General features: G+C 44.2%; 1 protein-coding gene across 1 annotated transcript; it reads left to right on the top strand.

Annotated features, from left to right (window-relative positions):
- Positions 1-3,919: 3,919 nt before the first annotated feature.
- GPR139 (G protein-coupled receptor 139) lies at positions 3,920-16,702 on the top strand. Its single transcript, XM_039360729.1, has 2 exons — positions 3,920-4,406; positions 15,203-16,702. The coding sequence occupies exons 1-2, from the start codon at positions 4,301-4,303 to the stop codon at positions 16,135-16,137; spliced, it is 1,041 nt and encodes a 346-aa protein (XP_039216663.1). The 5' UTR covers positions 3,920-4,300; the 3' UTR covers positions 16,138-16,702.
- The last annotated feature ends 1,583 nt before the right edge of the window (positions 16,703-18,285 follow it).

Raw genomic sequence — 18,285 nt, 5'->3', positions numbered from 1 at the left:
GCCCAAAATTTATGCTGCTAAACAAGACAGCTATTGAATGAGTTTTGCCTTACTTTACGACCTTCTTGGCACAACTGTTAAGTGAGCCACTAATAACACGGCCGTTAAATGACTGGCCTCCCGATCGACTTTGCTTGTCAGAAGTCACAAAAGGTACCACATGACCTCAGGACATGGCAACCATCATAAATATGAGCTGGTTGTCAAGCCTATGAATTCTGATCACATGACCCTGGGGATGCTGCAGTGGTCATAAGCGTGAAAACTGGTCATGTTTACCTTTTTCAGTGTTGTTGTATCTTCGGTCACTAATGGATGGTTATAAGTCAAGGGATACCTGTAATTATTGTTGTGCATGTGTTTTCTCAGCAAGGAGGGGCCCTCTCGGCCAGGGGTCCCCAACCCCAGGTCTGTGGACCGGTATTGGACCGCAGCAGCCTGCCAGCAACCGGTCCACACAAACAAGCAAAGCCCTATCCACAAGCACACAAAACCACACATTTTCCAGTCCACAGAAAAACCTCTCTCCACGGAACTGGTCCCTGGTGTACAAAAGGTTGGGGACCTCTGCTCTAGACAGTTTGCAAGCAAATCAGATATGAAGGAAACGTTCTCTTTGAGCTGACAGTAACCATCTGTCAATGCTGCTAACATCGGATGTTAGCAGCGTTGACTCCATCATTGACAACACGTTCTCCTGCTGAGTTCGGACTTCAAGGAAGAAAGCTTGACGTAAACTTGGTGTTCTGCCTTTTCACACCACTCTAGTACGGAAAGCAAATGTCTCAACTCAGAACATGCTGAAAGGCACACTCTGATTGAATTCTAACTATATATCTGTGACTCCGGTGGCCGACAGCCAAGACCTTGTCTGCTTAAAAAAACCAAAACCGAGAGATTAAAACGCACCTGTCTTAAAGTGGTTGAAAGCTCCTGTTCAGCTTATAGAGATAAGAGAGGGACTTTTTCTTTTGGATAAGTTGGCAGTCAAGAGTTTCCTTGCTTTTGGGGGGGGGCTGTATATGGATCCCGTTCGCACATGCATCTTTCCCCAGCAGCTAAAGGATAACTAAGGTTCTACAAATGCAGATAAAGCTTCTGTCAAAGAAAAAAACAACAACCTGGATTTTGCAAAGAAGAAAAGAAACCCAAGGTTGCAGTTTTTAATGTACCTGAAAAAGAAAGATATTGCCTACATAGGCTGTGATGCTCTTGAGAGCTGTTAGCTCAGTTTTGTCCAATTTAAATTAAATTTGAATAAAAGCCAGGGTGGTACAGTGGTGAAAGTGTAAGATTGATCAGGCCCAGCCAGACTCCAGTTCAGCATCAGCTGTGCAAGCTTCCTGGATCACTTATCTAGTTGCGATTTGAGCTCTAAAATATGTTGCAGAGGAATTTTGCAAAAAGAGTGATCTGTATCAATAATGATACACATAGGTAGCTAGTCAGGCTACTTATTTTGGAAGGCCAGTAGGTTATTTATTATGATTGTTGTTGTTGTTAAATTTATTTGCTGCCTACTTTGCCATGGCGCTACTCTACGCAGCTTACAACAATAAAGAGGAAGAAATGAAGAGTGTAAACAGAAGTAAAATCATAAAACAATAAAATAATGAAAAAGAACACAAAGAGAATACATTGATATGATAACAAAGAGATGGATGGGGAGAGAACAGGTGTAACAGTTATAGCAGTTAAGTCACCAGAGTAGAAATAGAAAGATTCTGATTCAGATCAACCATCAGCCATGTAGGACTAGTCCAGATACACCTAATCCAGTGAAAAGGAAAAGGAAAAATGGTAGGATTCAAATCCTGAACCGGTCATCTCTCTCATCCCCTCAAGCAACCAAGAGGGGAGCAATTTATCAGATAATAACTTGACTGGCTGACACCAGATCCTTGTTGACTGCTCATCCCTCAGCAGGGGAAGGACAAGTGTTTCCTTGCTTTATGACCCGTGAATTATCACCGCCACTTTCAAAAATTAGCCCATCCTAGCTGTATTTCATCCTGCTTAAGGCCTGGTACTGCTGCTTATTCTGGGAATTCCTTTGGAGATTATTTACCCACCCTCAAAACGCTCTGGAAACATTACTGAAGCAAGGAGGGCATGGAGCGAGCTTCAAATTTAAGCTTCAGATTCACATCTTTAAAACAGGGGTGTCCACTCTTGGCAACTTTAAGATCCCGTGGACTTCCAACTCCCAGAATTCCCCACTTCCACGTCCCCATCTCACCACACACACCAAGTGTGGTTGGATCAAGTACTGATAGACTGTTAACACACACACAAGCACACACACACACAATCAAAACTCACCTTTCCCCCCCACCGAAGCCTCACCACATTAGAGACAATGACTAAATTGTGCTTTTTAAAAAGAAAAAAAAAGGCAGAAAATCCACCCCAGTTGCTTTTCTCAACTCGTCCCAAGACAGAAGAGCAATTGGCGGTTGGGATAAAGCGAATTATATCACCACATTTTGGTGCCAGGGTGAGCTTCTCAGCGGGAGGGCTGATAGCCCAGTTCGAGACCCAGGTTCCATGCGATGGGACGAGTTCCCGTCCCTTGCCCCAGCCCCTTTCCATTGAGCAGTCCAAAAGCATGCAAATGCAAGTAAATAAATAGGTACCATTTGGATGGGAAGGTATCAGCATTCTGTGTGCCTTTGACCTGTAGCCATGCTGGCCACAGAAATTGTCTGGCTCCCTCAGCTAGAAAACAGAAATGCTTAGAATCGGACAGGACTGCAGAGGGGAAACTTTTACCTTTATCTTTATTTTAGTGCCGCCTTAAAGCCTGGGGGAAAAGAAAACACATTGAAGGAACTGTTTGGATCAACCCAGAGCAAAACAGCAGTGGCTCCTCAGACTGCTACATAATTGTATTTTTTATCCAGTTTTATACGATCATAAAATTAACCGAGCTTGGGCGTCCTTCCAAGTGTTGGCCCCAGTATTGTGGTTGCTATTTTTCAATTAAATACACACACACACACACACACACACACACACACACACACACACACTATCCATTAATTATGGATGTATCTTTGCTCTTCGCTATTGTAGGGCATCCTATAGTAGACAGGCTGGTTCTGTTTGATTTTATTTGACAATAATTGGTTCCATTGTGTTGGTGGTTAAGTTGTGAATTAATTTTGCTGGTTGGAATTCTGGGATTGTTAAGTTCTTCTTTGGGACTAGACTTCAGAAAAGATTTATTATTATTGCTCTTATTTGTAAGTAGTCCTGACTTTTCTGTCCTCTTGTTAGTTCCTATCCTGTTTGGTTGAGTTCTTGTAACCAAATCCCAAGAAATGCATAGCTCTCCAAAAAAATCAGTAGGTCTTCAAGAACCAAATTAAAACGAAAAATCAGATCTGTCCAAAAGGGACTTATTACAGGGCAGGACGCAAATCAGTTTCAACTGCAAAACCCATCTCAAATTTCATCCTCAAAAGATTTGGAAAATCCAGCACGTGGGAACTGATAGTTCCCACTGAACTCCTCCTAATTTGAAAAGTATGGAACCACGTTCTATTGCACTCCCCAACAGTTTTTGCTAAACAAGGATTTACAGGCCAGTGTGGGTCTATTCTCACAACATGCCACCCCGCTATCACACGTATGACCAACTGCTCAGTCCCTTGTCTGAAGCTAGCCATAAATACAGTGTGGAGGTAAAACAGACACATAAAAAAAAAAGTCCAATCTAGCCTAATGTGGCGGGATTTCTCAGTGGTCTCCAGCCCAGTGTTAACCAGGCCCTTGTTGAGCTTTCCGGGGAACAGGATCAGCTCCATGCTGGGGACTTCCTGTGAGCTGGTCCTACAGCCGGCTCCCCTAATATCCCTCCAAAGAAGGGTACATTGTTGAAAATGAGGGGTGCTAGGACCCAGAAGGAAGGCGGGGAAAGAATATGTGTGTGTGTGTATATGTGGTATACATTGGTGTGTGTGTGTGTCCGTCTGTATTTCAAGGTGGGCGCCGCGCCTCCAGTCAGGAAGAGGCATTAACCCTTTGCCTAACCGGCGGCTGGAATTGCCTCCTCCCTCCTTCCCTTCTTCTTCTTCTGTCTCCATCTCCGCCTCCTCTTTCTCTCTCCTGCCACCCTCTGCCAGACCGGCTGGAAGGTCCATGTGCTGCCGGGGCTGAGTTCCTCCCTCTCCAGTGACAAGTGCCCAGCCGTCTCCAGGAGCAGAGGCTGGGATGTGGAACAGCCGATCCCGGAGCCCGATTCTGCCTCCCCACCTCCTAACCCGGCTCAGCTCGGCAACCCAGAAGGAGCAGGTCAATGGAGCAGGATTACATTCACATGTATAATGCTTCCTTGCGCGGCTGCGGCTTAGGATACGCACCAATCATTTACTACAGTCTCCTGCTGTGCTTGGGGCTCCCTGGTAAGATATTTATCTCTCTCTCTCCTTCCTCCTTCCCTCTTTCTCCTATCTTTCCTTTTTCCTTCCTTCCTTTCTCCTATTTTTCCTTTTTCCTTCCTTCCTTCCTTCCTTTCTCCTTCCCTTCCTTTCTTCCTTCCTTTCCTTCCATTTCTCTTCTTTCTTTCTTTCTTTCTTTCTTTCTTTCTTTCTTTCCTTCTTTCTTTCTTTCTTTTTCTTTCTCCTCTTCCTCTTAAAACTTATAGACAACCTTTCCCCACCCATTTAGAGGTTCTGCCTACTCTAATCTTCACCAAGAAGGTGTATGAGCGTGGAGATGAGTTTGTTGTCCCTCAGAAGGGGACAGAGGACATGCTGTCAGCTCAGGCACTTGACAGAGAATTCTAGGCTGTCTTTTCCGACTTGAGGTGGATTGGCCTCAAGAAATTCTTTTTAGGATCAACGGCCACTGTCGGGGTTACCCCGCTCAGCACTGTGTTATTGATATTTTTTTTTTAAGGAGAGTTTCAGAGCTCCAGGAAGGAGCAGGGGCTAGTCCTTGTCCTCGAGGTTGGAATTGGGGGTGAGGGGTCTGCATGAGGAGGGTTTTACTCCAACTTGGGCAAAACTTGGGCAGTTTTGGATTTGAGGAACGTGTTGCTGTTATTGGAGGGGGGAAGGGGACATTAATAACTCACGATGTCAAGCAAAGATTGCTCTCGTTAAGCCTTCAAGTGCCCCTTAGGGACTGGGGGGCTTGGAGAGTCATCCCCCCCAGTTGCAGGACAGAGGACTCGCATTTAATTAGGCTCTGGGGGGGGGGCTGAACCCAAACCCACCCTTTTGGATAGTCTGGAAGTCACATTCAAACAGTCAAGATTGGGGAGGAGAAAGCTAAGGGGTAAAAAAAAAAAACAAAAACCCGGGCTTGGAACAATCCGTTACTAAACCAGCAAATTCACTTTGCTGGTAGACTGCCTCGATTCTTGGAGGCTTTGCTGTCGCCTTGCTCTTTAAGTCACCGTTTTTATGACACTCGTCCTCTGTGAATCAGCCGAACCTTGTTCTCTTCTTTCATTCTTCCTTCCCTTCCTTTTTCTTTTAAATTGTTCCGATATCTCCAAATCTCTAACCTGATGGAGGGAAGAGGACGCAAATCTCAAAAGGTCACACACACACACACACACACACACACACACACACACACACACACGATGAGCCCGTTGACGGCTCTCTCATCCTCTTTCCCAGCTCGCCTGGCTGGGGAGGATGGGAGTTGGGATTCAGACTGCCTGGACCCAGGGCATCTCGACCTGAAGAAGGCAAGGGTTTGATTCCTGGAAGTCTGGGGCTAAGGGAAATTGACTGGCGGGAGGCGGGGGGGGCGGGCTTAGCCAGCCCCTGCAGTCATAGGGATCTCTCTCTCTCTTTCTCCTCCCTATTAGAATAAATAAATAAAATAAATAAACCGGCTGAGCTGTCCGTGGTGCTGACACAGCAGGAGCCTCTCCGAGAACGCTCCGCAGCTCACGTTCAAATGTACTGAAGAGTTTTTGGAACCAAAAAAGAAAGAAAGAAAAACGCCTCTCTTGGCCAAGCCGAACGAGGAAGAGATTTATGGGCTCGTTGATTTATTTATTTATTTATTCGTTTATTTTATTTGCTCGGCTTTCCTTGCCCCTCCAATGGCAGCCGGGCGCTGCGAAACGTGGGCTGTCCTTTATTATTAATGATATTTAGAGAGAAAACCTAGAAAGGAGAGCTTGGGGGGGGTGGGTGGGGTGGGGAAATTTCCGGCAATGTGGATTTTTTTTTTTTAATTTTTATTCGGGGAGGGGGGGGGAAGAAAGATTGGAAGGGGGCCGTGCCATCCAGCCAGTTCTTCAAAAGGCAAGTCCTTCAAGAAGCTTGGGGTGAGGGTCCCTGGTCTGTACTACGGAACCCCACAGGGCAAACCTTTGCGGATGAGAAATGGGTTTTAGGAAGATTGGGAGAGGACCATCGTTTATTTTATTTATTGGGATCTCGCCTTATTTTATTTTTTATAAAGAAGTTTATAAAGAACATATTTAATGCTCCCAACAGCGACAACCTTGTGAGGTGGGTTGGGCTGCAAGAGAAGGACTGGCTGAAAGATACCCAGCTGGCTTTCATGCTTAAGGCAGGACTAGAACGCACTGTCTCCTGGTGATTGGCCGAAAGTCACCTAGCCAGATTTCACGCTTAAGGTTGGACTAGAACTCATAATCTCCTGGTTTTTAGCCTGGTGCCATAACCATTAGACCCGATTGGGTCGCATGTATGTTGGTTGGGGAGTTAAACTTAGCCCTTGCCCCTGGCTCAAACCTGCTCCCTTACTCTTGAGTAAGTCTTCAGGCACCTTGTTCCAATCTCTTTTTCCCTTTCTTAATAAAAACCTTCAATTTGGTGAGACCTCTGGGCTTATCTAGACTGACCCCTGTTGATGGAAAAGAGGTCATCTCTCTTCCAAGTGCACTGATTGGAATGTGGTTTTTCCGAACCGAAAGGAAGCAGTTAGGAAAAAATTGAGAGTGAGGATATATATATACCCATGGACATCAATTTGCTCTTTTGGTCTGTATTTTTAGCCCACCCCCTCCTCCAGCTTCATCAGGCCAGCATTCATAAATCATGTCTTTGTCCTTTCAAACAAGGCTCCCAATTAAATGAGGCTAAGAGGACAAATGCTATGTAGGGCAGCAAATTTTGTGTCTAAATGGAGTTTAAAGCTGGACTCGCCGCTATTTGTTTCCTGAGCCATTTTGCTCTATATTTAAGCGGTCAGCAATTCTTTTTAAAGTGATGGTATGCGAAAGACTATACAATATGCTTTCTTCTTTTTTGGAGAGGACGTAGTGCAGAAAGCACTATAGAAAGGAAGCCGGGAAATTGTATTTGTTTGACCTTGAGGGAGCTGGAAAAAATCTCATTTAGCAGATATCAAAGTGATAATCTTTCCCGTAGGTCCATCTGTTGCTGAAAGTTGAACCAAACTTATCAGCCAGCCTCCTTCCTTGGTTTTCTGCCCTGCAATTAAATCCTGAACTCCAACAGGTCAAGAGTATGCCAATTTGGCAAAGCTGAACTCTGTTCATCTCCAGGAAACATAATTATGTGGTCCCTCTGGAAGTTGGTGGGTGGTCAAGATCATCAGAAGCTTATCTGTATTTCTCCCACGGTTGGTGATCCGTCATCAAATCCCGAGAATCACATTCAATAGCGGAAGTGTTTGGTATTGAAGTATTTTTTTCTTGACCAAAGGTGAAGGCTCCATCTTGAGTTACGGAAGCAAAGTTCTGGAAATGAAATTGTGTGTAATCTGCATGCGTGTCTGTCCTGCATGACACACAAACGCCTATGTGCTGTACAGTTGTAGAACCCCGAGCAAGCCAAGTTCAAATCTAGACTCAACAAGGAAAGCTCAGGGGGAGTGACTTTGAGAAAGTCACTTTTTCTCAGCCCAGCCTAATTCAGGTAATCCTCGACTTATAACCATTTGCTTAGTGACCATTTGAATTACAACATGGAAAAAAGTGACTTATGGCTGGAATAATAATAATAATAATAACAACAATAATAATAAAGTTGGAAAGGACCTTGGAGGTCATCTAGTCCAACCCCCTGCTCAGGCAGGAAACCCTATACCATTTCAGACAAATGGCTGTCCAATCTCTTCTTTAAAACTTCTGGAGGCAGGTTGTTCTACTAGTTAATTGTTCTAACTGTCAGGAAGTTTCTTCTTAGTTCTAGGTTGCTTCTCTCCTTGAATAGTTTCCATCCGTTGCTTCTTGTCCTGCCTTCAGGTGCTTTGGAGAATAGCTTGACTCCCTCTTCTTTGTGGCAGCCCCTGAGATATTGGAAGACTGCTATCCTGTCACTCCTCATCCTTCTCTTCATTAAACTAGACATACCCAATTCCAGCAACCGTTCCTTATATGTTTTAGCGTCCAGTCCTGGACAAGACTCTCTTAAAAGTCTGGCACAGGGAGATTTTTCAGGACATTGCTCCAGACCAGGGATGTTCAACCTTATCAACATTAAGACTTGTGGCCTTCAACAGCCAGAATGGGAGGCTGCAAGTGGCAATCATGCGGCCCAGGCCCATCATAGATGCATGCTAGTGGTCAAGAGCCAAAATTTTGATCACATGACTGTGAGGATGCTACAGCAGTCCTAAGTACAAGGAGTCACTTTTTTAGGGCCACTGTAACTGTGCAATCATTAAACACATGTCTGTAAGTCAAGGACTTACTCCTCTAACGTTTAAACCAAACCTATTCTCTTTTTAATTTAAGCCCACTTGATCTGGGAAAGCTCCAACCAGAGAATTAGGTTCCTTATTGCAAAGTATTGGAAAGCTAATATATGAACTTTGCCCGAAGGAAGACAGTTTTCAGTTTTATCCTACTGATATAAGGATGAAATAAATGCTGCAGCAACGGAACTTTCAACTCTAAATGCTAAGAGTGGGATAGAGTCTGGAGACGACAGAGGTCTCAGTTGATCTTATTTAGATTCAGAGGGGTGTCTTCTCACTTACTTACATCAGAAATTCCTCTCTAAACTACGTTTCTGAATTTATAGCCCAAGGGCAATGAAACAGCTTGTAAAAAGAGTGCAAGTTGATAGGCTGATGTCAGACAGGGAGAAAAAAAAAAACCAAAATATTTACCGTGATGGTTATTGTCTATTTTTGTGATGGAGGGAAAAGGAGTCATCCCAACAGCTCAGAGGAAGAGGAAGGAAGATAAAACTCTAGGGCAGGTGTCCATAAGGAATATGCATTAAAAACACTTAGCCTCGGTCAATAGGACACTTGGCAAAAGGGTCTGCTTGATAGTCCTTGCCTGAAAACATAATTTCCAGAAAGGATGGGAGAATATGACGGCAGATGCTCTTTCATTGCCCAAGACAGGGGAAGGATGGGGCTGCGTGCATATCTTGGAATGAAGCGGGGAGCATTGAGATTCCACGAGCAGGAAGCATCAGCTGGCAGCTGGTCTGAAATCAAGGTCAGAGCTGTTACACATCAGCTGCTGAAACAAAGTGGAGGCTGGAAGATTAGCCATTTGCAGAAAAGCATACAGGGAGAAAGATTTATGACAAAGGAATGGGGTCTCAAAGCAACCAGCCCCAGATATCTGTGGGGCCAGATTAATGGACACTCCATTATGGCTAAACTGTACAATGAATGACTTGAGGTAACTAGGTATGTCTAGAGTCTAATGAAGGGGTAGGGTGGGATAGGATAGGATAGGATAGGATAGGATAGGATAGGATAGGATAGGGCAGAGCAGGGCAGGACAGGACAGAGAAGTGGAGAGGATAGAGGAGTGGAAGGATAAAGGAGTGGAGAGAGTAGAATAGAATAGAATGCAGAAAAGAACAGAATGCAGAGAATAGAGAATAGAATAGAATAGAACTCAGAGGTCTTCTAGTCCAGCCCCCTGCTCAAGCAGGAGAACCTATACCATCTCAGACAAGTGACTGTCCAGTCTCTTCTTAAAAACCTCCAGTGATGGAGCACCCATGATTTCTGGAGGCAAGCTGTTCCACCAGTTAACTGTCCTCACTGTTAGGAAATTTCTCCTTCTAGGACTAGGAAATTGGAAATAGTCTTCCAATATTGAGGGGCTGTCACAGAGAAAAGAGAGTCAACTTATTCTCCAAAGCACCTGAGAGCAGGACAAGAAGTAATGGATGGAAGCTTATCGAAGAGACAACCAACCTGAAACTAAGGAGAAATCTCCTGACAATTAGAACAATGAATCAGTGGGACGGCTTTGCCTCCAGAAGTTATGGGTGCTCCATCCGAGGAGGCTTTTAAGAAGAAACTGAACAGCCATTTGCCTGGAATGGTATAAGGTCTCCTGCTAGAGCAGGAAGTTGGACTACAAAACCTCCAGCCCTATTCTATGTTCCTGAGAATAGACTGAGATTCCACCTGGATAGCAGGAAGGAATGACAGTGACTAACATTCAGTACCCACGAGCAGAATTTCACCGGCAACCCGCTCTTCCAGGTAAAACATGCCCACACTCAACTCTTTGGAGAAATGCACGGTGGGGAAGTGTGCTAATAGAAAAGTCGTTGTATAATTGCTGCCTTGATGTAACTTGGCACAAGTGGCCTTAAAAGCAAGCATAAGAGAAAACTGGTAACAAAGATCAAGGATATTAGTATAAATGATCTGGGGGGGGGAATGACTCTAATAACTGTCTCCTTTAGGGAGATTTTGCATGCACATTTTGTGTAAGGGGCTGTATGGGTGTCTGTGTGTATGCACAGACCGAGACACTGATCTGCTAAGGTCAATATTGCAAGAAGCCAGATTTCTATTGATCCATTCAATTTTTAAGTGCCTTAGCAAGTGGCAGAAAAGTGGCTATCTTGAAAAAGCTAAGCTGGTAAGGCCTGGCTGGGGTGGGGGTGGGGGTCACTGGGGAACCGTAAGTGGCTGCCTCGGCCGTTTGTGTGATGAAAACAGAAATCCTAGAAGTGGGCAAATCTATTTTCTGGAAATCTATTTTCTGTAATCATGCAAGGAAAAATGCATGGCAGTTGAGTTTGATGTAACTTTGAGTGGTCGCTAAACGAACAGCGGGAGGTGGAGGACCATCCGTACAAGGGGGATTTAAGCACTGAGCGAGGGCATGATTTCCATAGACAGACTCATCAAGGCAATATCGGGGGTCCTCAACTTTCAGCAGTTCATTTAGTGACCGTTTGAAGTTACGACAGCACTGGAAAAAGGGGCTTAGTGACCGTTTTTCACACTTACCACCCTTGCAACATCTCCGTGGTCACGTGATCAAAATTCAGATGCATGGAAACTGGCATGTACTTATGACTGTTGCAGTGTCTCTGGGGGGGTCATGTGATCCTCTTTTGCGACCTTCTGACAAGCAAAGTCAATGGGGAAGCCAGATTCACTTAACGTTACTAGCTTAATAACTGCAGTGATTCACTTAACAACGTTACTAGCTTAATAACTGCAGTGATTAACAACACTGGCGAGGAAGCTCGCAACTGGGGCAAAATTCGCTTCACAACTGCTTAGCGACAGTTTTTGCCTCAACTGTGGTCACACACCGAGGACCAACCTTGTATGTACTGACTCCTTTTTATCCTTCCGTACAGGGGACCAATGTTCATTTAGGATATTTGGGGGCGGGGGTAGCAGTGAGCCCCCCCCGCCCATTCCCATCTCCCTATTTCCCACCTGTATCGTTAAGAGCTACGTGGCGATCAGCACGAGAACAAAACTGCTATCCCACTGTTCAGATTTGTAGCCCTTCCAGAAAGTCACGTCAATATTAGCCTCCGAGCAGGAGTCGACTCTCCTAGAAACCCGGGGTGAGAAGGCAGTTGGGTTGCCTCGTTTGCTCAGAGCTGCAGCCTCAAAGTGGATCATGAAAAATCAATAACTGCTTTGGAGAACAAGAGAGAGAGCTGTGTCTGCCTATGGATTTTGCTGCTCCTTGGCAGTGGGACAGGCTTTCTGTGCAGCTAGCCCAGGGTTATCTACACCAGGAACAGAAAACGTGCAGTTCTCCGCATCTTGCTGAGCTTCAATTCCCATCGGACCGAGACGGGACAACAGTTGGCTTGCCGGCTTTGGGCGTTTGTCTCCAGTCAGGCTACTGTATTTGGCCTGCAAAACCCAGAGAACCATTAGAACTGGTATCAAATAATTAGAAGATCCTGCCTCTTCCTTGCTGGCCCCTAGTGATTATTCAGATTTTTGCAAGCTCAGGTTTGGTAGCTTTAGAGCAGGGGTCTTCAAACTTGGCCCTTTTATGACTTGTGGACTTCAGCGCCCAGAATTCCTCAGCCAGGCAAGCTGCAAGCTGCAGGCAAGCTGGCTGAGGAATTCTGGGAGTTGCAATCCACACATCTGAGACTTGCCGAGGTAGAGAAACACTGCTTCCAAAGTCTCCAAAAGGTTCAAAGCTTGGGGTGACCTAACGTTTAAAAAATCAAATTAAAAAAAGGCAATGGCCTTTTGAGTAAGGATAAATTGTATTGAATAAGTAAAGGGCTCATTTGTCTCAAAAATGCTTGTGCAGAATCTGAACTTTGGACAAAAACAATCCGTACATGGATTTGCATCTGGGTGCTACGAACTGCCCTTGCAGCAGTTGGCGCTAACACAATGATAGTAGCTATCAAAACAAGTTAAACAGAGTCAGACATCTTTAGTATCTGGATGGAAGACCTTTGTAAACATCAAGAGTTGAAAGTTAGATTTCGAGGTCCAGCCTACTTCACAGAAGTACACACTGATAAGCCACTTCCATATTATTATTGAGAAAACATTATGGGTCTGTTCATGTAGACTCAAGAACTTAAGTTTGACTAAGGTCCAACCTATTTCCCATTGGAAGACACTTCCATATTATTGTTGAGAGAACTTTATGGATCATGTAATCTCAAGGACTTAAGTTAGAGTCAAAGGAGTCACGGAAAGCTAGACCTGGAGGCCTAACCTACTTCCCAGCAGAAGACAAAGGTAAAGCACCCCCATATTATTGTTGGGACAACTTTATGGATCACTCCACATAATCTCAAGGATCTCAACTTGACTCAAATGAGCCCTTCCCATCTAACTATGAAGCATCATCTTGGCAACCATGCAATCTGCTCAGGGACCTTATGCCCCTCCTGAAACATCCCCGCTCTAAGGCTTCACCCACCATTGCTCCATAGTCAGCTTTGAACAAGGGAAAGCACTGGGAATGAAGCCCCCTCTGTTCTCAAAATACAGGTGGCTGAGTAACAATCCTCTTTGGCATTTAGTAAAACAGAAATTAACTTGAGAGCTTGAAGATGCAATTCTTTTTTTAAAAAAAAAAAACCCGGCAAAACAAAATGCCAGCAGCCTCTTCTCCACCCCCATGCTGTCACTGTTTGAGTTTCTTTTTTTTTTTTTTCTTCCTGGGAAATCAAGTTTCAGCAAGATGCACTCAGATTGTTCATAAATATTTGGCAGTTAAGCGGCAAATAATATGCGCTTGTGCTCGGATGTGCAGCATGCATCCAAGGGAAGCGTCTTCTTCCTGTCTTTTGGTCCCACCTCTCTCCTCGGTTCTTAGCTGGAGGAATCCGTGTCGTTATTCTTGATCGGCCTTGGAAAAAAGAAATTGGCACGCTCAAAAGTCGAACATTAAATGTGCTGCATTTGCTCGACGCCAAAAAAAAAAGTAATTACTTGAATGCATATGAAATTTAAATACTTAGCAACTCTCCCTCTCGCTGAACCAAACCTCTGTACTTTGTGAATTAATTAAATAGGTTGATGGGGTAGCAACTGTTGGGAAATGTTTGTGTGCCTTTGAGCCAGAATGTCTTGCAGCCAGAATGGAATTAAATCAGAGTCCAGTTAAAGAGAATCAATGATGACCCATATTCTAAAGATGATTATCTTGCACTTGAGAGGCATCTCCTTATTTGTGCTGGCCTGGTCGACTGTTATTCAACCTTAGCAACTTTAAGATGTGTGTCTAGAGCAGGGGTCTTCAAACCTGGCCCTTTTATGACTTGTGGACTTCAACTCCCAAAATTCCTCAGCCAGGAGGTGAAGTCCACAAGTCATGAAGGGGCCATATTCCCCCATGCTGGCTGAGTAATTTTGGGAGTTGAAGTCTGCAAGTTATGAAGGGGCCACAGTTCCCCCATGCTGGCTGAGGAATTCTGGGAGTTGAACTCCACAAGTCATGAAGGGGCCATAATTCCCCCATGCTGGCTGAGGAATTCTGGGAGTTGAAGTCCACAAGTCATAAAAGGGCCAAGTTTGAAGACCCCTGGTCTATAGAGATTCTCAGTCATCCAGATCATGGTTGTCCCAAAGATGCTTTTTCAAGAGGAAACTGGACTTTCTGTGTGTTTTTTCTATTGACGACGTTTTGCTTCTCACCCAAGAAGCATCTTCAGTTCTGACTGACTGGTGGGGAGTGGAAAAATTTATATTCCTTGCAGTCATATGGTGATTAGCACTTTGAAGATTGGTCGTTGAGGCCACTTGTGGGTTCATCTGTGCCCTCAGGGTCACCTGAATCAGAGTGCAAACGGATGTGGGATCTTCTTGGATCTGCTGAAAGGACTGGGCTGGAAACAGGAGAGAGATGGTGTTGTATCCCTCCCGCTTTGTTGAGAGAGGGGCTGTTCTGTTTTAAGATAGATGGTCTCTTTTACCTCTCTTTCAAGCAGTGGTCCTCTTTGTCCAGAAGGTGGACTTTGCTGTCTTCCACAGTGTAACCTTCATCTTTCAAATGCAGATGGACTGCTGAATCTTGTCCCAGACTTCCCCAGCCAGCATGCTGGGAGTTAAAGTCCACACATCTTAAACTGTGGGGTCCTTGGTGCTCTCTGATCTTGGTTGTTTTCTTGCAGACATTTTATGACCCACCTAGGTAACATCATCAGTAGGAGATGAATTTGCTCTCTGTTTACATACAAGTAATTTGTCTTGTCAGAGTTAGCGGGAGTGTTCTTGAGGGTTCCTTGTTATTTACGGTTTGATGTCTGAATTCAAAGTTCCCTGATTGGGGTATTGTTTACAGCTTGATTCTTGGATTATTTTTCCAACATTAATCCTCATTTTCAGTTGATGTTGATTACATTTTCATTACTATTCTCAGAAACCCAAATAAGGTGCGTTAAATGTATTCTGGTTTTCTTTTAAAATTCTCTTAAGTAGCTCCAATTGTCGTTTTTGGCTCTTGGGGCCTAACAGTAATTGCTAATCTTCTAAAGTTAACATCATTTTTTTCCTCTCTCTTTTCTCTCTCCTCTTACAGCTAACATTTTGACGGTAATCATTCTGTCACAGCTGGTGGCTCGGCGTCAAAAGTCCTCCTATAACTACCTTTTAGCTCTTGCAGTGGCTGATTTGCTAGTCCTTTTCTTCATCGTCTTTGTCGACTTCCTCTTGGAAGACTTCATCTTGAAGAAGAAGATGCCTGAAGTCCTGGACAAAATTATCGAGGTGTTAGAATTCTCCTCCATCCATACTTCCATCTGGATTACTGTCCCTCTCACGATCGACCGATACATTGCCGTCTGCCATCCCCTCAAATACCACATGGTCTCCTATCCAGCTCGCACTCGCAAAGTCATTGTGAGTGTTTATATTATTTGCTTTCTAACTAGCATCCCATACTATTGGTGGCCAAACATCTGGAAGGAAGACTACACAAGTACTCTTGTTCACCACGTCCTCATCTGGATCCACTGCTTCACCATCTATTTGGTGCCCTGCTCCATTTTCTTCATCTTGAACTCCATCATCGTTTACAAGCTTCGGCAGAAGTGCAACTTCCGCCTGCGAGGCTATTCCACTGGGAAAACCACCGCCATCTTGTTTACCATCACCTCCATTTTCGCCATCCTCTGGGCCCCGAGAATTATCATGATCCTTTACCACCTTTACGTCTCTCCCATCAACAACAGCTGGTCTGTCCACATTGTCTCCGATGTGGCCAACATGCTAGCCTTGCTCAACACTGCCATCAACTTCTTCCTGTACTGTTTCATCAGCAAGCGGTTCCGCTCAATGGCGGCCGTAACGCTGAAGGCGTTCTTCCGGTGTCAGAAGCAACCTGTTCAGTTCTATACAAACCATAACTTTTCAATAACTAGCAGCCCATGGATATCCCCGGCCAACTCCCACTGCATCAAAATGCTTGTCTACCAGTATGATAGAAATGGGAAGCCTATAAAGATCTCTCCGTGAAAGACCCATAATGGATGGTCCATGGAAGCACATTCTTTTTAAGCTGTTCCATCGATGACATGGAAGAGCCAGGGATAATCGCTGCAAATAGCAGCCATTGGATTTTGTTCCTCTCTGAGCGGCAGGAGGTAAATGGGCTACAATCGTTTATAGGCGTCTTTGACACCTGCAGGAGAACAAAGTCAAGGGAGAAAGCTTCCCGGCTTCATCTCTTGCAAGGCTTAATCAATAGTCTTGGATCAAAAGACCCATAGGACTGAGAGATGTTCATTTACTTGTATAAGGCTTTGGGTGAAAAGCATACAGTGCAACTTTCAATTAAGTGTCAGTCTATCATCCTACCAAACACTTCAGAAGATGTAGAAATCTGAATATTTATATATTTCATAGACTTTGATGGAGACTTTGATGGATTTTAAGTCGTTGCTTGCTCCTTTTCCAGTTTCGGTTGGTTTATTTTCATTCTGGCATGGAGTCTTATGACCTGGATGTTTGGACACAACATAAAGGAAGTTAGCCATCTTTAGAATATTTGTATGGTGCACAGGCTACTTTTTGAAGGTTTCCTTGGAAGAATTACTCAGAAGCAGGGCTTTTTTTCTCATAGAATGCCCAGAACGGAGTTCCAGCACCTTTTTTGGATGGAACCTTGTAGGGTTGGCAAGGCGGGTTGTATGACGTGTGTGAGTTCCGGCACCTTTTTTTTTTTTTTTTTTTTTTAGAAAAACACTGCTTAGAAGGATGGGGATCACTTTCTCTTTGGGTTGTTCCCCTGCCCCCATCTTGGCTTGGAAACCTATATAATAGATGGTGGGATCGCTGAGTCAATAAGACAGCCATCCTTAGAATATTTGTACGGTGTATAAGTTGATCATTGCAACTTCATCGGAAGAAGGATTAATGCTTAGAAGGAATCACTTTCTTAACAGTAGCATGTGAAAAAATATAAAAACTCTGAGTCTTACCCTATTTACATTCTGAGCAACGTCCAAAATAGATTTAAAAACGGAAGGATTTTTTTTTCTGAGCAGAGAATAAGAACAATCACATGTATTATTTGTACACATTTTTTTTTTAAAAAAAACCTATCACTCACTAGCCCTGCCGGGCATTTTGTTCCTTTAAGGCACCCAAGTCATTGGTGATTTTTATGGACTCCATGACGTGCTCAACAGTTAGTCAAAGTTTTCAAGGGTGAGATAGGGGTGATATGCATACATTGGAAATGGCCGAGAATGTATACACAATGGAATACAATGGGTTTGTGTGTGTCCATGTTTGGGAATTCAAGTATTTCACTATTCACCTTCACAAACATAGGCACCAAAAAAAAAAAAAAAAAATCTGTTTATGGAAATGGCTTCTTAGAGTCTTTTTAGTTTTGCATAACTGAGATTCTGTTAGTTGGATAAAAGACTTCCAGCTACCCTTAAGAAGTCTTCACGAAGATCGCATGTTGTGGGACAAGCTAAAGAAAGTGCATCATCAGTGATACCAAAGTTGCTGAATATTTGTAAAAAAAATGCAGAGGAAAATCTGTGCCAAGTCCCCGAAGAATTATTTTGAACTCTTAATGCCGGACTTAGAAAACATGAAAAGTAATATTTGGGATGACACGCACCACCTTTTATATGGTTGGGATCTTGGGGAAATAGTGATTGCTGGATGCATCATTTTAGCGCATGTTTCCAATCAAGTTATCTATTTATCAGTCCAATCTGCAATTTAGAACTTTTAGGAATAGCACAGGGAGTCCTTGACTTACGATCGCAATTATAAGTGAATTTCCGTTGCTAGACAAGGTGAGTCATGCCCAGTTTTATGACCTTTTATGGCAGTGGCCCCCCAACCTTTTGGGAACCAGGGACCAGCTCCACGGAAGAGAGGTTTTTCCATGGACCGGTGGAGATGTGGTTTCATGTGCTGCCTGCATCCTGCAGATGGGGCTTCGCTTGTTTGCATGGACCGGTTCCCGGCCTGCCTTGGACTGCTGCTGGTCCACAGATCAGAGGTTGGGGACCCCTGTTTTATGGCAATTAAGCAATTCAGTATCTACGAAATTAAGAAATTTAAGAGCACACGCCCAAAGGGAATTATGTCCCTTTGACTAGGAAGGGACATTTATTGGTTCAGTTGATGCTGGCTTCT

Source organism: Crotalus tigris, unplaced genomic scaffold (assembly GCF_016545835.1).
Source record: "Crotalus tigris isolate CLP2741 ecotype Arizona unplaced genomic scaffold, ASM1654583v1 scf7180000019173.45859301935:6455823, whole genome shotgun sequence".
NCBI lineage: Eukaryota > Metazoa > Chordata > Lepidosauria > Squamata > Viperidae > Crotalus > Crotalus tigris.
This window is presented reverse-complemented; position numbering and strand designations above follow the sequence as displayed.